This window comes from Toxoplasma gondii, chromosome Ia, assembly GCF_000006565.2.
Source record: "Toxoplasma gondii ME49 chromosome Ia, whole genome shotgun sequence".
NCBI lineage: Eukaryota > Apicomplexa > Conoidasida > Eucoccidiorida > Sarcocystidae > Toxoplasma > Toxoplasma gondii.
In genome coordinates, this window is record NC_031467.1 from 1706861 (window position 1) to 1731221 (window position 24361).

The 24361-nt window shown below is 50.9% G+C and overlaps 2 protein-coding genes across 2 annotated transcripts; both read right to left on the minus strand.

Annotated features, from left to right (window-relative positions):
• Nucleotides 1-419: 419 nt before the first annotated feature.
• TGME49_295590 (hypothetical protein) lies at nt 420-10494 on the minus strand. Its single transcript, XM_018782278.1, has 10 exons — nt 8953-10494; nt 8528-8614; nt 7363-7688; nt 7016-7214; nt 6271-6417; nt 5592-5779; nt 3614-5146; nt 2594-2929; nt 1974-2186; nt 420-1542 (listed from the first exon to the last, which is right to left on the minus strand). Exons 1-10 carry the CDS (start codon nt 9896-9898, stop codon nt 997-999), a joined length of 4521 nt encoding a protein of 1506 aa, XP_018638531.1. The 5' UTR covers nt 9899-10494; the 3' UTR covers nt 420-996.
• Nucleotides 10495-11761: 1267 nt separating this feature from the next.
• Nucleotides 11762-24263, minus strand: TGME49_295472 (C2 domain-containing protein; the record flags this gene model as incomplete). Its single annotated transcript, XM_018782277.1, has 20 exons — nt 11762-12118; nt 12439-12494; nt 13065-13212; nt 13421-13615; nt 13769-13941; nt 14587-14759; nt 15209-15329; nt 15714-15852; nt 16375-16521; nt 17008-17591; nt 17991-18209; nt 18828-18908; nt 19073-19136; nt 19541-19609; nt 20082-20223; nt 20443-20603; nt 21112-21196; nt 21559-21721; nt 21970-22227; nt 22620-24263. 20 exons carry the CDS (start codon nt 24261-24263, stop codon nt 12028-12030), a joined length of 4713 nt encoding a protein of 1570 aa, XP_018638530.1. The 3' UTR covers nt 11762-12027.
• Nucleotides 24264-24361: the final 98 nt, after the last annotated feature.

Below are 24361 nucleotides of genomic sequence, written 5' to 3' on the forward strand. Positions count from 1 at the left end.
CAGGGGGGTCTTGTCCGAAAGGGCTTCGTCACAACGGAGATGCCAGTTTGTGTCTCCAATCGTGAGGCACTCGTGGACATGTGTCGCTAGTGAGGATTCCTGGTCACCTGGCAGCTGTTTCGAGCGTTCTCAGGCACGTGACAGTGCACAGTTGCGGATACATGTGCGGTTGTTGGACCTCAGGATTTCGAGATTCAGGTGCTAGAACCTCGACTGTAGCCCATATCATTCGTCGCGTCCATCAGAGTGCAGCGAGCCAGCGAGGAGGCTTCAGCCTCTCTACGCGTGCAAAACCGAGGCAGGCCGATACCGCATATAGCTGAACGAGCGGGCTCTGATCTCCAGTTATCGTAGGAGTAGACCGTGTATGCTTGTGCGTCGCATGGGAAAGTTCCAGTCAAGACATCAGAGCACACCGACCCCTAATTAAGTTAACCTGACTGTGCTATTTATTTCAGACACACGGCGCCGTTAGACATTCCCCTTCCACACGTACCCAGCTGTGTTGTAAGGGAAAAAGTGCCTCCACATCAAAATTAATATTGATTAGCTTTCAGATAAGCTGGACCGCCTGTCCAGCAGGTGTGCCGACGGAATTCCTTACAGCAAGCTCGGCAAAAACACACACAAGTGCAGTTGTCTCTTTCGACACCACCGCTTGCTAAGTACTACAGAAGCGCCCCTCCCTCCCCCACCACTCGCTCCCCTTGAATATGGAAAGCGAAGAAGACGCAGTACATGACTACAGAAGATGCAAGCGTCCTTGAAACAAGGTTGAAAATCGACGGCACACTCCTGCCCACGCAGGAATCGACCGGGAAAATGCCGACAACGCAATTCTCATTTCCAGGTTTTACGCAGGTCTTGGCGCGAATGTTTGTAGAAACAAATCGTGTGCATCTACATTCCTACGCGTACATATATATATATATATATATATATAATTGAAAATGCACGGTTCTCCGCAGTGTACTACGTACTCAGCAGTACACGACTTTAGTTACGACTCGCAGCATGTGGTGCGCGATCGACAGCGAGACAAAGTTCACGCTGTTGCCGTAGGAAACTGCGTTTCGCTTCTCGTGTTGCGAGAAGGCGCCAAACGAAGAACGGGAGGCACACCAGCTGCCAGCCTCTTTGCTGGAAACATCTGAGTGCAGCCCCTGTTTCACTTTTTAGCTCGAGGAGGCCATCAGCAGAACGAATCGCAGTTGAGTACAAATTCCTCTCATCCACGAGGTGTCCATTTTCTGTCTCCTGACAGGAGTTTCGGTTTTCCGCCTCCAACTGGTGACTGGAGTCTGTTGTATCACGCTTTGTGTCCATCGACGTGTGTAAATGTCGGTAAGAGGCAGCGAGTTCACCAGACTCCTCCTGACCTTTGAGTTTTTCTTCCACGCTCCAGACTCGTCTCACGACCTCTCGCCGGCTTGACGCACTGAGAGCCGGTGGCTGGTAGCACTCGGGGGCGAGGAAGAGATAGGCAATGGGTCTTGAAGTCTCGACACCGAGGCACGTGAACGGCCCCTCACTGAAGTTCGCCTAACGAGGGACAGAAGCGCAACTCCACAGCAAATGAGCACCACTCCGCAGAAAGGAAACATGACACCCGAAGGTCAGAGCGAATGTAGGGCTGCACACGCAACACATCTAATATTGATAAACTCTTAGTATGGTTCAAATGCAAAGGGCCCCCGTGAATTTGGCAGGAAAAACCATGGAATCCGGAAATAGTTCGTATGCACAAAGATAGGATGCAAGTAAACGGTCTAGATACAACTTTTAGGGAGAAGATGCTAAATGCTGCTCACAACTGCGATCCATCTGTCAACTAGATGTAGTGGTTATTGAAAACGAAAGAAATCCAAAAAAAGGAAAACTGTCCTCCTGATTTGCCGGAAAAAAACTAGAACGCACCGTGGAAGACATCACAGTTGCTCCCATACGATTAACCCGTTCCGAGTTCGCCTTACACAAAATTCAATTCCTTCTTCTTCGAGGATACTCTCGACTTCACTGATTGCGAGCGGCGAAGCGAAGGAGAAACCGAGTCGCCGTGGACCTCCTGGTTGCGACCTCCGCATCTGGAGAGAATTCTCAGCGACAGCCTCCGCAGAGGCAGCTTGGAAAGGTAGAGGCCAAAGGGGCACTCCAGGGTAGTGAACGGCTGTGAAGGTTCTGACAACCTTGGAAAAGCAAATCGAAAGAAGCGCAACACACGAAAGAGAGTTGGTTCCATCTTTAAAAAGCCAGCGACCCTCCGGATTCCACGGAAGCCTCTGTCTTACAAGAAAATATCTTGTGTTTTCGAGTCAGCTGTCTGTATAGGGCAAGTGGCAAGAGAGTTCTTGGATCTCTCGCGGCCCGCTCCTTAAATACTTCCTGTCATGACAGAGAGGTTATACAAGTATTTACATCACTTCTGCTTTCACGGCATCTTCGAACACACGAACATGCAGAATCGTTTTTCGCTTTTCCCGAGAGAGCGACGCACAGGTAGAGGAGCTCGCAACTACGGGGGACCTCTCTGGGTCAACAGTCACTTAAAAACAGACACTCGCGTAGATATGCGCCTCCATTGCACGATACGTACGAACTGCTGGAGATACAGCAGGTGCTGAATGGGCGGACAAGCCTCGTCGTCGCGCGTGCCTTCCTTCTTCTGCACAGTACACAGTGCATTCGCGACTCGCCGACAAGCGACTTCCAGAAAGGCGCCGGGGGCATCACGAGGAAGAGGAGAACGAGCGGGCAGTTTCGACGGCGGATCGTTCCCTGCTCCTTCGCGTTCAGTCCGAGAACTCTGAAGCTTCGTTCGCCTCGCAGAAATAGAAGAAGGAAATGAGTTGACGCCGTCAGACAGCGACTGAAGAGACACAAGCGACCCTGTAGACGCGACAGGTCGAGCAGGCGGGGGATACAGAGCGATCTGAAGGCATGAGGGGTGCACAGAAACGTTCACGCAGAAATGGGGCTGCGAGACAAAGACAAAGATAGTGTATGAACTCCAGATCTTCAATAAATACGAACGAGGACTGGGCAGGCTCGATCGAGCGTGTGTTCAGGCGCAGAGCAGAAGTAGAACGAAAGCGATTAGAAGACCGAAGAGAAGCAATCGACAATTGGATGTATTGTCACCTGCGCACTTCACACCTTCTCGCCTCATAAAACCGTTTGTTAGCAGAATCATATTTTCCACTGTAACAACCAGGAGACAGCTACCTCTCGAATCGGACCCCACCGGAGCCGAGTCAGCTGGCAGCGGCCACACTGGCTCTCCAAAAACGGCGCATGAAACAGCTACGACAGTCAAACGGAAGAGACATTTGCGACCTCACCCCGCAGAGCAAGTGTGTGAAGGGAAGGAGGAAGCAAAGAATAAGCAGGGAGAATATGAAGCGATCTCCACCAGGAGAAGGCACCTCACAGCTGACTCAAGACATCGAAGTCTCCCTAGTCTGTACCAGTGAGAAGAGTGGCTCATGCGATTCGACAGTAAGTCAGAGACTTTGCGACTCATTCGACGCTGGACAGCCTAGCAAAATGCGAGACCAATCGTTCCTGAAAAGGAGTCACGCCAAGAACAGCTTATCCTCGAGGAAACCGGACCTACCAGTGAATATGTGACCGCGAGCAGCTGAGAGAGACTGAAGGCGCCAGGCTCCAGTGACAGAAAGCGTCGTAAAAGACCCATCTCCAGCCTCAGAATCGCCGCATCCTGTCCCTCCCCTGATGTGAGCGCATCAGCGACTTCGCTCAGAGCTCTGGACAGCGGAACCACCTGGCTGCCTTCACTCGCTTCTGCCTCACCCTCCGCTTCGGCTCTCACATTGAAATCGAGACGCTGATTCGAGAAAGCATGCAGGGCGCGGGCGACAACAGTGTCCGTCCAGAGGGGACTTGGGTCACGGCTTATCTCGGTTTCGCCATCCCTCTCAAATTCGAAAACGCTTCCCAATTCCCTGTCACTACTCGCTTGTTCGCTGACTTCATCACGGCTTGGCGGGCTTCGGCCCTCATAGTTGAGCTGCGTAACTCCCCGGCTAAAACCTGATTTGCGAAAGTAGCGCAAACTGTTTACTTGCGTCTCCATCCACGCAGCTTCTTCCTCCCCATCAGCGGCGACGTCGCGTTGACGAGACTCGCCGTCCACATGGTGCCTGTCCCCTGCGCCTGGCGCCTCCGCTAGCACATCCCCTCCGTCGCTCTTCGGCATGCGCTGGGGAGCGAGGAGAGAGCTGGCCGTGCCGTCAGGTCCTCCTCTCAGTTGTGTCTCTTCTGTGCATTCCTTGCCACCGTCCACTCGCCGTCGTGGTAATCCGTTGCCCGAGAAAGGGTCAAAAGAACGCATAGATTGAGGAGAAGCATTCGCATGTTCGGGGCCTTCCTTTGCTTCCTTCCACTGTCTCTGCTCGACATCCCAGTGCGACCTCACACCTCCTCGCAAGGCCCGGTACAGCCTCGCAACGTCTGCGGGGAGAAGGGTGTCGATCAGTTCCTTTCGAGTCGGTCCTGTCCGACTGCCTCCGTTCCGGTCTTCTTCAGAAGTTGAGGAAAGCGAAGGCGAGGAACACAGACAATGCGCGAGAGCAGCGAGAACGCTAGGGAGAGGGGTGCAGAGGTCGTGTGGAACACCCGCCGAGCCAGCGAGAGAGCCAGCGAAGAGAGCCGAGAAGGAGAGGAAGCAATCCACCAGTGCCGAGGTGGCTGGAAGCGGCAAAATCGGGAAATCAGGAGGCAGCGCGAAGTCCTTCTGAGCAGATTGAGAAGAAGCTGAGGATACGACCGGAGATGACAACGCTGCAGAAAGGGGCTTCATCGAGGGCGACAGCCAAGAAGTGACGGGCTCGCAAGACACCTCCATCTGTTGTGAGGCGCTCTCGAATTCTTTCTCTTTCGGGAAATGAGAGGTCTCGCATGCGTTGTATTCGCAACTACCCAGCGTAGCATCTCTTTCCGTTCTCCACTCTGTGGCCGCTAACATTTCCATCGATGTCAGAGGAGGCAGAAGCCTCGAGAGGCACTCAGTCGCTGCCTCCTGCCAGAACGAGATTGGCAGGGCCTGGAGCAGCGAGGCGGCTGAGAGAAAAGCGCCAAGGAGCTCCCAGTCGAGCACAGACAGATCGATGCGCTCCGCCAGTTGCGCCTGAAAATACGGAGGGGAAAAATCGCGGAAGACGAGTAAAGACACAAGGAAAGAGATACGCCAGCCGCTGCGACGTTCTGTTCCAGTCCCCTCCACCCACTCGCTCCGGCGGGAGTCCAAAGCGAAATCGACGCCCTTCGCACGAAAAACGCTCACACTTAAAATCGGTAAGAAAAAGGAAAAGGGCATACAATGTGCCGTCGATAGCAATGACAAACACTCTGGCCACGACGGTCAGCGTGTTAGCGTATCTATGATGAATACATGCACGTATACGTACAGATCTACAAACCCAGCATCTATAGACGTATATATATATATATACGTATGTATATATATATATATATATATATGCGACTATTGCATGTACTGGGACTCGGGTGGAAGGCGTGGTTGATGAGGCTTCCCAGGCAATAGAGGCTCGCCTGATGGGGGTTTTTCTTACCTGGGCATCCAGAGAAAGAGGAACTCTTAGCTGTCTCATAGAAATCACCAGCTCACCCAATTGGGGAGAAGAGAGGTAGGGAAGAATGTCCGGCACACGGTCATTCAAGAGACTTTGAAGCTGCGGTGTGCACAGGCGAAACCTGGCATGAGCAAACGCGAGGTGACCCACTTCTTCGGGAGAGAAGCCTGAAGAAAGAAGAAACAAGAAGGCTTCGTCTCTCTTCTGGACGGAGGCAAAACACGATGCACACAGAGCAAGGGGAAGACCCAACAGTCTGAAAAAAAGTCGAAGGACAATTTTGGTCTATGACCCCACATGTCTAGGTAAATTTATATATATATATATATATACGAAGATACAATGCAGGCATATACACATACGTTTATGCAAACATATGTATCTGTATAATATATATATATATACCTGAAGGTGCACAGGAATACGTATATACATACATGTATTGCACGAGATATACACGCACATACGTACAGTGCTACGGGGGAATAAGTATGCGGGTCTACAAGCAGGCACAGACACCGTGCATGGGGAAGGGAGTATCCGGTGACGCCTCTGCATACATGCAGACGTGGACTTCGCATGGAGATACCCGCTCGGTGGTTGGCCTGCCTTTGAAGCATGCCTCGGGTGACATCTCCCTTGAACTGCATGCACTTACGCGCTCTCATGCGGGCGATATGGGGCGCTGCGTCAAGGAACAGAGACTCGCACGAGAGTCCGACAAGAGCGAAGGAGAGCAGCAGTCGACTGAGGTGCGTGTGCGAAAACGTGGAGAGGATTGAAGCCGAGGCAGTCGCCACGCTTTCTGAGACAGATGGATAACGAAACACAAAAGCTTTTATATGTCTTTAAAACCAGCAGCATCGACTCTGTCTCAGAAGCATAGTGTCCAGTTAGGAATCGCCCTCCGTCAACGCGTACATGTCGATATACATGTACATATATATATATATATATACATATATATATCTATGTATATGTATACATATATATATATATATATATATATATACATATATATATCTATGTATATGTATACATATATATATATATATATATATATATGTATATGCGCAGCTATGTTACCCCAGTTTCTCGTCTCGTTGGTGTGGGTACAACCCTCTCAGTCTGCGTGCAGTCATGCACATGGACATATGTGACCACCCGACTCGTCAAGTTCTTCGGTAATGCATGCTTGCATGCGCAGATCTGTCAGCGCCTACATGGAGAATGCAAAATATCAGTCACTGCGACCAGCCAGTGCACATGCATATGTACAGGTATATCCGGTTTTCCAGTGAAGGCTTGCTCCCGTCTGCGTGCCTGTCCCTCCTGTCTCTGTCTCTGTAAGTGGAAATGCGTTCTGTGAATTGGTTCAGGTTTCCACTTTTCGACGTCCTGACCAAAAAGGCGCCCGTCTTTAAGGTAGAGCAAGGCGAACGCGTGAGCGACATCTGCCAGTTCCTGGCCAGACGCGCGCAGGTGTTGCTGACAGAACTTGAGAGAGAAGCTGGCGTAGAACGGCAGGTAGAAAAGGCGGAAGTAGACGGCGAAGAGAGCGAGGAGGCGACAGGCAGTGCGAAGGGGAGTCGTATCGAGAAGCTGAGGCGGGAAGCCACAAGCCAAAGTCACAAAACAAGCGAATTCGAAAAACCGCGATAGTATTTCCTTGCGTACAGCGTCAACCGTTGCAATCTCGTTCCTTTTGCTCGCCAGTTGGGAGTCTCTCCGCGCCTGATCCTGGGCTCACCTGCTCGCCAGCCTGCTTCATGAGAGCCTCAACTGTGCGGTCTTCGGCAACTCGAACCGCCTCGTTGGTCTCTACTTCAGGCTCCAAATCGCCTGCAAAGATACCGGCCTGTCTCTGGCCGCCCGTCAGCAGGCCGCGCAACTCCGCAGCTTCTTGTTCCTTTCGTGTCTTCATCGTTTCTCGTGGCGACGAGCGTCCTCTCTGGCCGTCGTACGGGCGAAGGCGCCTTGGTGTTTTCGATGCAAGCGGCGAGTTTCGGCCCCTGCGAAAGTTCGCGATCGCCGTTGCTGCTCGGCGAATTGCTTCGCAGTCCATGAGGCCTGCATCTGCAACGAGGTAAAGAAACGAAGAATCCCAAGACCGCGTACATGCCCTGTTCAAATATGTACGGAAATCTGTACCATTCAAGGTAAAACATGGAACGTTTTCGTATACCACTGAACGATAAGTATACCAATCATGTTTAGACGGTTCAGGAATTCAAACTCTTACAAGACCTTTGTCCATCAGTTCCGCCCAGAGTAGGACCCATGTCCTAGTTCTAACGCAAACCACTGAGACTGCCAGGAGACTCTCATGTTGTTTTCGCTTTGTTGAAAACCTGTGTGACCTCCTTCGGTTGAAGTAAGACTACACATGTCACGGATCTGCGGGTCTTGAACTTGCATGCAGTTGTATGCACGAATCTGACTGATGGGGAGTAGCCGTGATGGCAGTCTCAGTGGTCTGCGTTAGAACTATATGGGTCCTACTCTGGGCGGAACTGATTGACACAATCAAAATGTCTATCACACTCAACCGGATTCATTTTCTTACAGGGAACCTGTGGCTTGATGGAACTGCTTCACGTCTTTAACCGTGTGTACTGCTCTCCTTCGTGCACTGCAATGGACGAAAAAGAGGGTGGAACACCGGAAGGAAACGGTTTCGAAAACACAGAGACGAACAGGTATCCAGGAGCGGAACAAGACCTACGACGCATGCATGCGTCGGCTGAGCACAGAGAGCGCCAAGACGCATGCACACCCAAAGAAAGAGAAACGCGCCTTCCTCTCCAAGAAGAAGGCCTTGAGAGAGCCGTGCGACAAAGGCCTCGAAAAAGAGAGAGGCGAAAACCGGGCAGACGCAGACTGCTACTTCGAAGCAACACCAAGACGAGCCTTACCTCTCTCGATACGGCTGAGGACTTGTACGTACGCCTCTGCACTGTTCGCAGCCGGAACGGTCTGAGAGAACTGAAGAAGGTAAGAAGCTGAAGAACGCCAGAGAAGAGACGGAGAAAAGGAAGAAAACGAAGCCTCGAAGGAAGGGAGTTGGGAGCATCGCAGAGGCGACGAAAGCTAACTGAAGACAGTGAATGGATTGTGAAGAGCAACATAGCCGACAGGGGGCGAACTGAGCTCACAAGTCAATTCGCGTTTCAGAAATGGAGGACTATCTTTTCCAGTTCCCGTGCTAGAGAAAACGCATCAGCGCATTGCACTCGCACTTGTACACCTTGCTGAGAAGCAGAAAATCTGGACGACCCACGGCAATAAAAATTAGAAAACAATGCACGTATGAGATACGGACAATCTAACAATTTGTTACCTAGGTGTTTGACACTCCGCATTTGAGCGAGTTGCCTGAGCTGCCTGTGTGCCGTCGTCGAGGTCGACTCTATGACTCCTGTCTCTGCGTATCTTCCTCGTTTTTCTGCGTCTTCATTAAAGGCTCCTTCTCTGTCAACGGCGTCTCTGTGTCGCGCAGGGACAACTGTCCTTCTTATGTCTACCCCAGGGAAGAATTTATCGACCTGAGTAACACCAGGGGAAGTGAGAGAGTTCGGCGAAGAACGCATGTCTTCTCGGAAGGCAAACTCGCGCTCGTGGATGTCATTAAGAATGAATGGGTCTCCAGGTTCTTCGTGGGGGGAAACAGCAGATGACAGAGAAGAAGCAGAAGATGAAGCATGCAGGAAGTCTCGCCTGTCCCTCGATTTGATGGGCTGAGCGAGAGGATCGGGAGTGGAGATGTACTGAACTTTCTTTCGAGGCTGAGCAACGCCTTTTTTCTTTTTCTTTCGCGCCAACATCTGCATGAGAGAGACAACCGATCGCTTCTGCATGCGATAACTCCCGGGACCTCCTCCAACGACGGGTCGTCCGAAAACCTTGTTTTCGCACATCTCCGTTCTCTGGAAAGCGAGAGGAGGTCGAGGGAGTCTCTCGCCCACATCGAAAACCGAAGAAACGAACTGCCTCAACTTGACATTCTTTTCCTCCTCTTCATCCCGTCGCACAGGCGTGTGGCTAGCAGTCTCCAAGCGCGAGGATCCTCTGCCTCTCAGCGAACGGATTTTCTCCGTTTCGCCTGGCTTCGCCTTCGCTGAGGAGGGTGGAGGAAAATGTGGAGTTGTTGGAGTTCCTGCGAAGCAACGAGAAGACCTATTCTGAAGATGCGAAGCACCCAAGTGACGGAGAGGCAGAGGCAGAGACCGGAGAGCGAGACGGTAACCGTGCAGGCGCGACGAGCGACCGAGGCACGGAGTCGCCATCTCGCACTGCGAGCGAAAAAAGCGAACGAAAACTCAGGAGGTCGACACCCAAGGAAAACGAGAAGAGGACGCCGAGACCCGGAAGGACGGACGCGAAGGCCAGGACCGGAGGCCCTCGGGAACAGGAAAAAAAGGAGCACGAGACGCGAGAGGGACTCGTCTGGGGCAGCAGCCAGAGGAGAAATCAAAGGAGCGAGGAACGTGTGCTACCCAGCTCGACAAACCCACTGGAGACGAGTTGCGGCCTGGTCTTTGGAAATCGTGAGGATCCAGCAGAAAGATTGCGAATTCGGAGACACAGCGCATGCACCTCGCAGTTGCAGAGATCGGCTGCATGCACGCCTCCGCTGGTTTCCGACAGAGGGAACGCCGATATTTGGCGAAGGAAGGCCTCCGCAAAACAGGAGATGAATGGTGGAAAAAGAAAGGAATATCGGGGCTGAAGCTTCCAGGGTAGAAAAGAGAAAACGCCAAGTGACCGTGCATCTGCTGCTATGGAATTGGCGCGCGGCTTGCGGTCGATGGCGCGTGATGGAGTGACTGCGACTCAAACAGTCAGCCTCATTGTTCCGCTTTTAAGATCATTCTTTCGTCACCAACGAACACACTGGAGTCATAAAAGCAATGTCCCAGACAGGCCGCTCCATTTTCCATTCGTTTTCCTACCACATCGGCGGACTATGCCTTCGATTTGGTCTTTTCTTGCATGCGGGGCGCATGCGCCGACACACCATGGACCGTCTGGCGCTCGCTCCGCTTCGGGACTGCATACTTTGCGGCCGTCGTTCCTTCTTAGCTCTTGTCCGTAACTAATATGCTCAGCACCCAAGTAGCATGCACTACTGAGACAGTCGTAGAGAAGCAATGGAAAACCTATACACGGTCGACGAGATCTTGTGTACAATTCTGTAAAGTATAGGTATATCTACGCATGCTGGCACACATATTCGTAAGCACCGAGTCGGCGCGAGAGAGAGAGGCTGTCAGAAGGTTTCATCTACGGCGAGTGCGACTCCAGTGTTTTATATAGACACATACACGTACATAATTCGATGCCGCTTGTGCGGCACGGCTTCTGTCGTTTCCAAGTCTTGAACTGGCCTTCCAGCTCACTTTTTATTTCATGTCTTCGACGTCTTTGAAACATTGTTACTGTGCGCTACCACATCCCCACCATTGACGAAAACTTGGGCACAACTCAGACTAGTGCCCCCTGAGGCGCTACAGGAAGCAGACACCTATGCTGCACCCCTAAGCTCAACTCGTGCCGTTGTGTTTGTCATAAGGCAAGGGCTTAAGCCTATACACAGGAGTACCGTAGGACTCCCCTATGCCAGTAATCTTTCTTCCACTTGACACTGCAATCCGTAAAACCACATTCTGTCACCTACGCACATGGCCAATCTGAAAAAACGCTGTCGAAGAGTTCTGTTGAATGCTGGAACCGTGCCAAGCTTTTCCATTAAGATAGTACTTTGAGACAGCAGGCGACCACCAAAGATGTTCCTCTACATAATCTGAAACTACAGACCAGAAAGAAATAGGAGAACGTGGGGCTACTGGTGCCGGATGTAGATTGAAAGGAAGTGTAATCTGTCACTCTCGTGCAAAGGGTCCGTCGGTATTTGTCAAGGATTCTATTCGTCGGCCGTTGTTCTCGATTTGAATCACGTCGTGTCAGGTAGCGAGCGAAAGACGAAGAAAAGTGTCATATTTCTTGGTTCCATAAATGTGGGCATAAAAAGCACCGACAAGACAAAGAAGTCTGGGTTTCGTGGGAGTGTCGGTTGTAGTGAACATGCTTAGAAACAAGATGCGGCTACCGGAAACGAGAGGAGCTGCTGACGCTTGTCTCTGGCTCAGGTGCGGAATGCGGACGGTGCAGACGGAAGCCCGAAAATATATGGTCCATCCCCCTTCTACCCTTCTGTCGACTGCTGAAAACTGAACACAAGGCTGCATGTGTGAACGAAGCTACCGCAGCGCCGGAAAACGTTTGCTGGCAGTCCGCCGCCAACCGTCGCTTCCGGAAAAGCGACAACGAGCAATCGCGGTTTTGGCAAGCGACAATTTGAGGTGGACCTCTCTTCAAATTCACAAGTAGATAACGATCCGCGGTGACCTAGCGTTCAGGGCATGCGTGCCGCGATGACTATCACAGCAACAACAAATGCAATGATAACCAAAAAGAGAACTCCACAGAAGCAGGCAGTTGAAGCTCTGAAGGAAAACCAACAGGGAAACGAAAGCAGCTCAGAAACGCATATTTTACACCGGCTGAAGTAATTTCAACTAGTCCTTGAGATCAGTGTGAAGGTGTTTTTTTCCAACAAAAATGAATTCTCTACCAGTTTCTCCTCCAGATGAACATCGGTGCTGTCGCGCTGCAGTGGTGTGGAACATTTGCACGAGCAGTCTCTGAAGAACGCTGAATTACTGCAGCACACAGCATGCTTCGGTCTAACGTGGAACGAAGCATATTACGTTCGGCTCAAGCCGTGCCATACGGGAGGGAGGCAAAAACAATCAGTCCACCTTACTTAATGAGGGCGCACGTCTGCTGACCTACGACAAGGTTAAGGTAGGCCACTGGATCCTGCAAAAGAAGCCGCCACAGAAAAGACCAGTGCTCTGTTGGAAAAACTATATCGTTGGCATATCGCCAACACCTTACTTGCTACTTGCTGAAGGCTATGACAGCCAAAGCAGTACCCGACAGCCAGCAGTCGTCTACCTCTCGTGAGATATATTGACATCTCGTTCCGTTGACACTCGTAGAATGCTAACGTTCTCAGGTGGATTCGTTACACCTAATGGTAGTCAGGGGCCAGGAAAACGAAAGACGAACATTCTCTCCTTGCACATTCCTCTTGCTGCGTCTATGTGTTTTAATAAGGTGTATCTCGAAACTGGCATGTGTGCGCGCTCATGTTGCCCCTTTTGTGAAGGCGGTGGTGACCTTCATTCACTGCAAAGGTACAGATGCCTGCGCACATGTCACTGTCATCTCAGAGAAAATGGCGCTCTTATTGAATTTTCACAGCCCCCCAAGTGAGAAGCAATAAGCAGCGTTCCACCTCGACGACTCTACTTTGGAACTGAAGAGTAGTTCCTGAAATTGCAGGTTTGTTTTCAGAACCTGTGTGCTTGAGGATCAATTACTTACTGTAAACATGAGATTGGGAGAAGGGCGATCCGTTGGTTCTGGAAGCGCATCGGGAGCTGAGCGTCCTTGACCCGCCGGATGAGCCTCCGCCACATCCTGGGGGATGAGAGCGACTGTGCAATGTAGGTGAGCTGGCGAGTGTGTTGTCCTGTAAACAGTGAATAGAAATAGCAAAGTGTATATTTAACTTTACGGTTTCAGCTCGGAACGATGCTGTCCGTCATCTCCTCCATACTTAAATGCACAGACACCTCCTGCGAGTCTGCAAGTTGCATCGACCCTTGTCCTTGCTGTGAGGGGCTACTGTTTAGGAGTACCACATATACTACTGATCTGCAAGAAATTCTTCAACTAACATGCGCTCCCGACGCAGGTATCCGGTACGTCCACAACAGACTAGCTTGAGCCAGCTCGAGAACGGTGCTGGCTGAGGCGGGGAGCCGAAAAAGTCGTCGTCCATGTCTCGCCGGTTGCAGCAGCTCGTGACAGCCGTAGGACACCCCATCGCTTCGAAGGGTGCGCACCAGTAAGATTGACACCACATCTCGACCCTAAAAAAAGGTGAAGGGGAGCAGGACAAAGTGAACGATGAGGATCGGCTCATGAGAGAAACTCTGAGTCAAGTGCGCGACAGGTTGTTTGCGAATCCTGCACCGCCACTTAAGGGTCAGCGCCAGTTCTTCTGACACACTGCAAGAACCTACATGCCCTGGCCCATCGGTTCGTCGAACCCGATGGTGTAGTCGAGGGGGTCCAGAAGGGCTTCATCTGTTCGAATCTTCGTCACTGTCGTGTGGGTCAAAGCATCCAGACTCAGGCTCTCTGGCGCGTAGAGCGTGTCGTCGTCGTAAACCGCATTGTTGTCGATGAGGGCGAACTGCACATGGACACTCTAGGAAGCGGGAGGTCTCCATGCAGCCGCACTAAAAATCAATATAACATCACTGTGCTTGGTCGCAGAGCCACTCGCGAACTCCCGAATCATTCCATGACACGCTGACATCTCCATACAGGTCATCCATAGCTGGCATTCGAACCGAACACTCATACAACCGGATCGTGCGTCGTGGCGTTTCTTATGCATTCAAATAAGCTGTCTGGAAAAGAGCACGCCGGGGCGAAAGATGTCGCAGCATGTGCCTATGTTAGCGAATCCGTGTGAGGAAGTCCAATTTTGCGTTCCCTGGACAAGAGAAGCTGGAGAACTGGAAATCAGCGCTGCCCTTCACTTACGTTGGCTTACGCCTCTACTCGACCTCTCACCAGAAAAGTCCTCCATAAAGTAGAAGGGGTACCTTTTTCCGCCACAATATATCTCCGACACCACAAAGTTTTTCTTGAGCAGAGAACCGCGTGCTCAAAAATAATCACAAAACCTGACTCACATGTACTGCGCTATGTACACTATACACTCGTCAGTTCGCACCCAAGCCTCCTTCGAGTCGTTCCCGGAGATGCTCAACCAGGGCACTGCAACAGGCTCGACATAAACGTGGTATCTTACGAGATCCATTTTCCTTACCTTCAAGCTCAATGCGGCCACAGGAAGATTGACTTTTTTAACGATGCGCCAATTATATGTTGCTGTTGTCTTGGCGAAGAGGTGCACATCTGTGTAGTAGACTTCGTAAGTATCTTGGAGATCGATTCCGGTTAAAAACAGCTCCATTCGAACTTTTAAATCATTGCGCTCGCCTAGCCAGCAACAGAACGAGACAGTGAACGCGGGGACACGAACAAGAAGTTGGCACGAAAAAGCCCCCGCAGCTGTCGCGATGCTGCTAGCAAGTGTGATCGTATTAATTTTAGTACTAAGAAGAATGCCTGTATTAATAAAAATGCAACTAGAGACAGATATGGCACTTCACTATATGCAACAGCAAGGCTGACAGAAAAGCACACTGACACACAGGCTGTGCAATTCTGTCTAAAGAGAGAACGACGACACACAGTTACAATCAAGAAAAGAAGATCGCTAACGTTATAAATCCTTACATATATCTATCTCTCTCTCTCTATATATATATATATGTATTTATGCGCAAACAGTGACGTTGATACACAAGTCCAGAGGCATGTGTATGACGATATCTTCCCCACAGACAGTAACCGTTGTTCCAATGACGCGTTTGCCGGTGTTTTACCTGAAGCGCCCTTGAAGACAGAAATGTCTGCGACATCCCATATGACCACGCGCAACTCAAATGCGTGTGTCGACCCAAGGTCGTTGACAACAAGCGGCTCGTACGGAGCTCCATCGACAACCTGGTCAAGAAGACGCAGTCAGAAAGAGGTAAGCGAAAGCAGTGAGAAAATGAAAGGAAGAGCAAGTAGGAGAAACAAGGTGGAGACGGAAAGCAACAGACAGAAAGATAGAGGAGAAGATTGAGAGAGGCGAAAGGTCAGGTCGATTGAAGAGAGGATCAGACAGCAAAAGGAAACATTTTTCTGTCACTTGTTCTTCTGGCTCACCTTGTCCGCCTGCGCCGTCCTCCTCATCTTCCAGCTTGTGTTTTCCAAACCTCTTCTTCCTCTTCCTTTCGTTTTTTCCATACCTTGAACTTTGTTGTAAGTTACATGAAGCCGCAAACGCATCCAAAACTCAAATTTTCATTTCTCCAGCATCAGCCTCCTCGTCTTCTTTCTTACCAGATCGACCATACATCGGAGAGTCCCGCACGATACGCCGAAGTCGTCGTCTTCGCGGCTCTTTTGAAGGGTCACATACTCGAGAGGAAAAGCTTGAAGGGGAGGAAGGAACATCTCTTTGTCTTTCGAAATGAGTTGCCTGCATGCAATACCACGCCGGATGCGAAATACGCAGTAACGAATTGGTATTATCGCATCGAAGTTCCATCACTGGTATCCACAGAAGAAGAAACGCAAGCAAATCATTTGTGCAAATGGCACCACCAACGATTAAAGGCCGATTCACAGTCTCACATCCAGAGGGAGATTCCCCAATATGTTTCAAATCATCTGTCCCGCGGATCGCACGCCCAAACGGAACTACGTCTGTCACGAAATACTCAATGGCGAATAGATACAGTGCACCACAAAACATACAAAAGACCTGCCGACATATCTGTACTCTTCAGTTTGAATCTTCTTTGGCTTTGTAGATTTGAGCGCCAGCCACCTGATGGCAGAAAACGGCAAATGTAGAGGGGAACAACGGAAGAGCTGAACACACTTGCGCAGGATTTTCTGGAGGAAAAGAAAGACGAGGTAAACGAAGCCATTGAAGCCACACACGACATGTGGAAGGCGCAAGAAGGACACAATATTATGAGTGCTTCAGTGCTTTTACCTTTCTTCTAGGTCGATAATTGCTTCGCCGATCGTTGAATCGGCTGCGAGCATATCGCCTTTATCCATTACGGCGATCTTCAGCTTTGCAGCTCCCGGAATGAGAACAGTAAAGACAAAGTGCTCGTAGAAGTCCGGACTATCGTTGCTGGATGAAGAAACACGGAAACACAGTCCAGATACTGTCTCCGGAGCAAAACACCCTCCGAACAAAAGCAGCGTAGACACTATACTCGTCTGCCGATTTGTAGATGAACCCACGTGCAAGTCCGTCTTGTGACATGCGAAAACAGATCTACGCAAGCATGCAAAATGTTGCAGGTATGTCCTTGGAGTTCCGCACCTGTGTAGGCGGAGTTTGTAGAAAACTTTCTGTCTGTGTTGGCACATCTTGGCCTCCTGAGCTGCATGTTGTATCATTTCTTTAGTCGTTTGATCTCGATACAACCACATGCAAATGTGGACATTTCTATATATGAAAAACATCTCTCTATGCATCAGAGCATCTTTTGCAGCTGCTTAGTAAGAGGCAAATGCACCTGTATCCCTCGGCATACATCACTTGACGCGTCGCTGTTTCCGATGCGTTGTTTTCTCAGATGCTGGGAAGCATGAGGGCCCGCATGTTTCTTACTTGCTGAAGACTTTCTCGGATGTCACGGCTTGGTCGCCGATGCTGAGTCTTAAAAACGGGTCGCTTTTGCCCCACCAGTCGACGTTGAGCAGATTTCGTCCTGTCAGAATGTAGGCGTGGACAACCACAGTTTGGACTATCCACCTCTGCATAGGCGGTGCAATGGTCACGATGGGTGCCTTTATGTCGCGTGCGTTCCAGCATGCGTTTGGCGATGTGCTTCCTGCGTCACTCTCGCTGTCAACGGGAAAAGTCCCGCCACCTGTCTTGGACCTTGGTTCGTCTCTGTGGGTCGAACTTGAGTCGTTTCGCTCTTCACTTCTTCCACCATGCTCTCTGTTTCCCCGCGCGTTCGGCTCCCATGCGAGCGACGACGACCCCCTGACTCTACAATTATGAAAAGACACGGAAGCTTCATCAGGTTGTGGAGCAGACAAGCGCGAATTTGCGCTCGTTAAAGGCCCCGAATCGTCCAGTGGCAACAAGCGTTTTCGCGTGGACAAGTTCGACCCGCTGCGGACTCCGCTGGCCTCCTGTCTCACCAGCGCCTCCTGCTCCGTCACGTTGGTCACCTTCACCCAGCCCTAGCGAGAGAAAAAATGACGAGGGGAGCTGAGGCAGTTGAAACCGGGTCGCTCACGGAAAGTCACGGAAAAAACAACAGAACGGGCAAAGCAAGAATAAGCCACAAATGAGGGGACAAGAATCGAAGCCGCAGCAAGCCGAGGGTAGGAGAAGGGGGAGATGGAGACTAGCACAAAAGTGCAACACCGGACATCCAGAAGAAACAATGGAGCAAAAAGGAAAGACAAATGGAGAGTGAGGCGTTCAAGGAGGCGAATAACCACACTGACGTCTCGAAACACACTTCACCATAAATACCGCAGCAATGTCCTGCCAGGCCCGACCTTTCCAGTGCGTTTGCTACTTCCTCCCTTCTCCTCTTCGGGCGCCGCTGGGCACTATGTGTGTCTCTCTCTCACCTTCAGCTGAGCAATTTTCGTCTCCTCCTTGCCCCACTTGAGGTAGTCGGAGAGATTACTCGGGGGCAACAGACCGAAAGGTTCATACCAAATTCGAGTTTGAGTTCGATCAAACATCGTCTCGAATTTTTTCATGCGGCAGACGAGTTGACCTCTTCGCACTGGGAGCGGCTGCGAGAAGCCAGCTCTCCGGCTCGCAGTTTTGAGGTAGCCACCAACCTAGACAAGAAGTTACAGAACATGACACGCACAGTGCAACGGGAGCAAAAGGACATTGCTCTCTGGACACTCCTCCACACAGACGCTGAATCACTCCTACAACGGTTTCCTTTGGGAGCCGGAGTTCACTACAGGGCACAGAGGATCCATCCAACGTCAATTTTAATCTTGTGTACGTTTGTACACACACTCATACAAATTCATTTGCATGCAAACGCATGTTGCTGCAGATAGTTACATGTCTATTGGAGCAGCTGTGGTTTTAAGTATGGCGACCTAAGGACATCCCGCTCCAGTGAACAATCTCAGAGAGTCACGTACGTTGCCAAGAGATCTTATTCATCGAATCGCAACCAGGCGTCTGGCTCCTGTTGCAACCGTGTCTCGGGCTCATTTCTGTGTGTTGACATATACATGCACAAACGGTGCGGGCATGCACATGTGTGTGATTCAAAGAGCAAGGCTCTAGATGTGCAGCTACTGACTACGCGCGATGTATTTACAACCAAGTAATCTTCAAGCAGCAAATAGGGCATTGTCTCTCGCTGTGTAGAGACACACGTAGACGGCTCCAGAGATCAGAGTCCTCATTCTCTCGTCGATTTTCTTTCGACCTACCAAAGGCGCTAGTGCGTCTATGGAGTGCTGTAGCTCTTGAATCTCCACGTTCAACGCCGTCGCCTCCTCACTTTCGCCAGACTGGTTGACGCAGACGAAAAAAAGCGACACCGCCTGCCCACAACGGCTTCTGTGACAACAGTTTCCAGCAAGGAATTGGCTTGCTGTCAATTTATTCTCTTCTTTTGTGTCCAAGTCACTGCCATAGTTCACTCCGGGGGGTCGAAAACGACAAAAGCACGTACCAAAGAATGCCGCTTCAACAACTTCATCTGTGCCACCTTCCGCAACATCGTTTGCTCCAGAGCCCTCGAAGTACGAGACACAAAAGGAGAAGACACACGGACAACCAGGGGAGAAGTGCGAAGCATACATCAGCGCTACATCAAGATTGAACTAGAACAGGAAAAACGATGGAGGAGAGACGTGACGAAGATACAGGCATTCTTACACAGTGCGCCAGCACCGTTTGAGCTCTTAGAATCACGGAGAGATGAGACAAGATGCAAAGACAGAAACGAATACGGAACAGCATCGTTATTGGGGAAGAAAAGATAGAGGAAGACTGTGAGCATGGTAGCTAGAGGCGGGTACAGGGTTCTGAAATGGCCACAGAGAAGAGACTGGCGAGAAAACTCCACGGTGTGTGTCCTTATCCAAACTACGTCGCTTTGATCTTTGCCCTTTCTCTCGGCTCGCAGCAGATGGCTCACATTTTTTTGAGGTCTTCGAAGTTTTCAGTGATGGAATCGAGAATGAAGAAGCCGTTCTCTGCCGGATATCTGTGCATGACGCAGACATTCCATGGCAACCAAGCATCTGGCGCGTGGTGCGCAACAAGCGGCAGGAAGTGAACACATACAACAAACGCTGCCGTTAACGCAGAACTTGAAACGGCCGACCTCGCATTGCAAGCACAGTGAACATCGCCCAAATCACTTGCGGATGACTGTGGCGGCGAGAAGAACATAAAACGTCTATCTTATTCTGCTTTGTTTGCTCTACAGATCGGCCGACCTCCGGAAGCAGATATGAGGAAGCACGCGAGATATAGGGACGCAGCGATACTCAGGAGTTTTAAAGAGACAGGTGGAGGTATTCCGAGAAACCACTGACTGAGTTTTGCGAGAATACTTTGTGCCCCCCCCTTTCAAGAGAATACCCTGGCTCCGCCATCAGGCGACAGGACCAGATGCGCACACCCCAATTTTTCGTTTCCTTCCCCCAGTGGTTAATTTGCTCTGCGTTTCGTACCTGATATCAAAACTCGGCACCGAAACTCGGTGGAACTGCCTGTCATGAATGCTCTGGAAAATGAGAATGAGCTCGCCAGCGCGGCGGAAAAGCTTCTCCGTCGATCCCTCATCGCACTGATCGTTCGTCCACACCACCACGCCTGCAGAACCCACGCAGCGGTACGATGTGGAGAAAGCAAGAGAACCAAAGACAGTAGAGGCAAAGGAAACGGATGTCGACACAACCAAGAAGACATAGATAAATATACACGGTGTGAAGGTAAACAGTGCGTTCCAACGTAAGACCATGTGCCCATCAATCTACTGATGTATACATCCATATATAAATAAATAAATATTTACATATTTCCTCTTCTTACCTTCATGTCTGGCGTAGATATTCACCATATTGTAGATTCCCTCAAAATCGCGGTCAAACGAAGACTTCCGCGGAAGTGTGGCTTTGTTTCTTCGAGACTTGCTCCGTGGCTTTGTCTTGTAAACGGTCTGCAGTATCTGCAACCTCGCCAGGAGACAACTGCTGTAGAGCGACAAACGATAGCCCGTCAGAAAGGGAAATCTGTCAGCGTGTGCAGTGGCAAAGATGCTTTCGGTGTAATTTCGCCGAAGTAAAGCTCTCTGAGACCTCCTGAATCATCAGGGAAAAATCGTCACGCATTGCGAACTGGCCGCTCCTCTTCGAGGACCGCAACAAGGAACAAGTTTGCCAGCAATGAGAGTGACAGAAAGACCTCGGAAGAGAGCGACGACAGCGTCAACCAGTCGACATACAAACGGCGACCAAAGAGGCTGAACACCCAGTGCGCGAATTTGACGCGAGAAACTCGGAGAAACGACACGATCAGGGGCACCCGTATTGTATCGCCGGTCGCCGCGGAACACGAACATCCGCAAGAAAGGAGAAAAGGCATTCTGAAGCAACAATAGCCAACGCGCTAGGAGGGAGAAGAAAGCTAAGAGGAAAGATCTGGATGGTTCTGGGGGAGAGAAACAGAGAAAGCGCTACGCCGACAATGAGAGAGACGCACCCAATCTGCGCCGGGTCGGACCTGTGGCCCACTTTCCTTATCCACGTCCTCAATGCTGCCCGCACTCGGCTCTGGTCTGCGGCACCTGGAAGCACAACCAACGCGCAGACTTGTTGCTTATTGCACGTGAACGTGTGTCTATATACGGATACTCACGCAGTTACTCCATGGAAATAGACAGTCAATGATACAACTACATCTCTGGCGCCGCAGGTATATGCGTGCATACAAATATGCACAAAGATTTATGGACGAAAGATGGATACATAGACACATTGATTTGGATCTGGGAAGATGCGCAAACACAAGCGTGAGAATGAACGCAGCGAGCACGACGAACGTGGTGGTGCGAAAACTGCTTGCGCATCATGTATTTTGGTTGTAGAGCGAACAACGATACAGAGGAAACGAGCAGAAAGCGGTATATTCAAAGGCATTAATACATACTTTCAGATGTTGAGGACTCTTGTGGCGCAGCCTGATTTTGTGTCGTCGTAGTTTGCGTTACTGCGCGGATGAATGCCGTTTTTTCTCCGTTTTGTCCTTTGAAAACACTCATCGTGTCGAGGTACTGGCCAACTGATGGACCAGGGTCAGTTACATCTGAGACCTGCGCATGTTCGCACATGTACATGCATGTAGGGGTATATGTCTCTCCCGGCTGTTGCATCCGGTTCCAAAAATGCGCGGATGCACGCATTTACACTTGCATTCACGCCCCACTCAGGAATAAGCAGCCAGATATTTTTTACTTATGCATATGCATGTCTCTGCGTACCCATCAGTACATAAGGATATTATTTATGGTGAGCCAGTTAAATGGAGAATGAACAGAGCAAACTGTTGGGTGTTTTCTACCTTAAGAGCGGGCTCTTTGAACGGGGTGTTGCGTTTGTCATGATATCCAACGAAATAATCATCGGCGTTGAAAGTATGAATGATAATTCCTTCTGCGTCCGGGTCACGAATAAAGAAAACGTCATGGTCGGTCAGCATGCGCCCCACCAGCAGGTCATCGTCGTACAAAAGGTCTCCAGTTGCCTCGGCGAAGCACTCAATGAGGACATCTACATTGGCGGCGGTAGTACATGGCAACTCAGAAAAGACGTAGTGTGTCTGAGCAGCGCATGTGTGAAAAAGCCACAAAAATGACCATGAGTCAAGACTGTTGGCGTGCAGAAAGAAACACCGGTCATAGTCCTATACATCTTCGAGCCCGGTGCACTAATGTTTGTCTCTAAATGCGAAAACGTACGTCTGTATATGTAATTTGCCGTACACTTGAGGACGCACCTGCGTATCGTCTGGTTTAATTACTTCCATGCGTACTCTCCACCAAGCCGCCTCAGCATCGACCTCTCTTTGGCACGTGCGCCTGGATATAAATCTCTATGCAGATATCTGAACCAAACGATACTTGTGAAAGAATCTTTGCTCAAAGGCCTACAGCTGTTCCAACTGCGACTCACCCTGTTCCAAAAGTTTCCTTTTGGGAGAAGTTTGCTTACCATGATATCTCTGTCCACATTGGGAGGAGGGAGCTTGGCGAGTTGCGGCGAGAGAATTTGTAACTGTATGGCTGTTTCGCCTTGAGGGAAGTTGAGATATTCGTTTAAAGAAATGCTGAGAGAGGCGACGTCGCCTCCTCCTCGTCTAATCAGTCGGAAGTTTATGTCGGGGAGGACGGAGCGTACATCTCTGGCCGTTCGGTGACGGTGCACCAGAGCACTGTCTTCTTCATGAGACAACCTTTGTGCGTCCTGTTCCTGTGTCTGTGCACGCTGTTTTGCCGGTGACAGAGCCTGAAGATAGGGAAGGTACGGAGTGACGAAGAGTGGCGGCGAAATGCGGGCGCCGACCCATTGGCCTGGAACAGTCGTGATGCCTGCACTTCTCATAGGCAATACCACCTGGTTGGAGTTCCGGAACCTCGAAGAGTCGGGAATAGAAACTGTTTTTCGTCGGAGCTTCTGCTTCAGCGGCTGGTCTGTGAACTGGCAGACAACATTGGGTCCTGGGAAGTCTTCACCAGACAACAGGAACTCGAGAGGCGTGTCTGGGTCGTCCAGCCAGAAGGAGGAAACCTTCAAGACGTAGTCCGATGGCTCGAGGCCTCCACCCTCAACGACGCGGATCCCCAGCAAGTCCACGTCGACTTCATAGTACAACAGCTGGATCGTTTCGCCCCTGTTTACCGCCTCCGGGGCGCTGAGTTTGTACACGGCCCATTCAGGCTGGCTCGCCAAGGCTGGAGACACAGCTCGACTGCTCTCTACCACTCTCCAGGCGCCCGGCTCACTCTTCACTCCATTAAAGGCCGCCATCCAGTGCTGTTCGGCTACGGAGGTCAAGTGATCCGCCAAGGGACTGCACGCGCTCGCCGAAAACCCAACGGAAGCCAGCAACCGCGGTTTCGCTCGCCAGGTATTGGTGAGCGTGACGGACCGTTCGAGGACATCGAAGGACAGCTGTTGATTGTCCTGGAGAGAATACCAAACAGGTTCGTTGTCAAAGTTCGGGTCCGTCTGACTGTCCTCTTCTCTCTCTTCGCGAGGATCTCTGTGCGCGCCTCCCGAGGCGTTGAGCCGCTTGCCCCGGTCCTCACGCTCGTCACCTCCGCCCTCGCATGACACCTGTCGCAGCTTCGGGGGTGTGGCTTCCTGGTGTCTCAAATGGTCCCCCACAGTTCTCTGCCTTTCGTCCAAGTTCGCTGGATCCCAGTCGACGACGATGCTGATCAGCTTCTTCTCCAGGTCCCCACTCTCAAGAACATCAATGTCGAAGAGCCGCACGACAACTGGGGGTGGAGGGAGCAGGAGGTCCACAAAGCACGGCATCGAAGCCCTCTTGGGAGATGCGGGTACCGCCAGACTTCGATCTGTAATAGTGCTGGAACTTTCGAGCGAGACGGAGGCGTCTCCACGGCTCCGAGCTCCAGAGGCTTCTGCTGTCTCCTGGCCGCTGCGTGGTCCCAGGGCCTTCGAATTCAACGAAGGAGCCATATAAAGGAAGACAGGGACGGCCGTCCGAGCCAGAAAAGAAGGATTCGCTGTGCTCCCCAGAATCTTCAACTCTTTGTCAATGCGGCGCTCGGGGACGAACTTCACGATCTGCGGGACATCCACATACCAGCAGGAAAACGAAAAAAACATGCAAATGCTGACAACAGGGCGGATGCAGGAAAAAACACGTAGTGGCGGTGCAGGCCCGGAAGAGGAGAGAAAAGTCAGGTCAAAATATCTGGTCACAT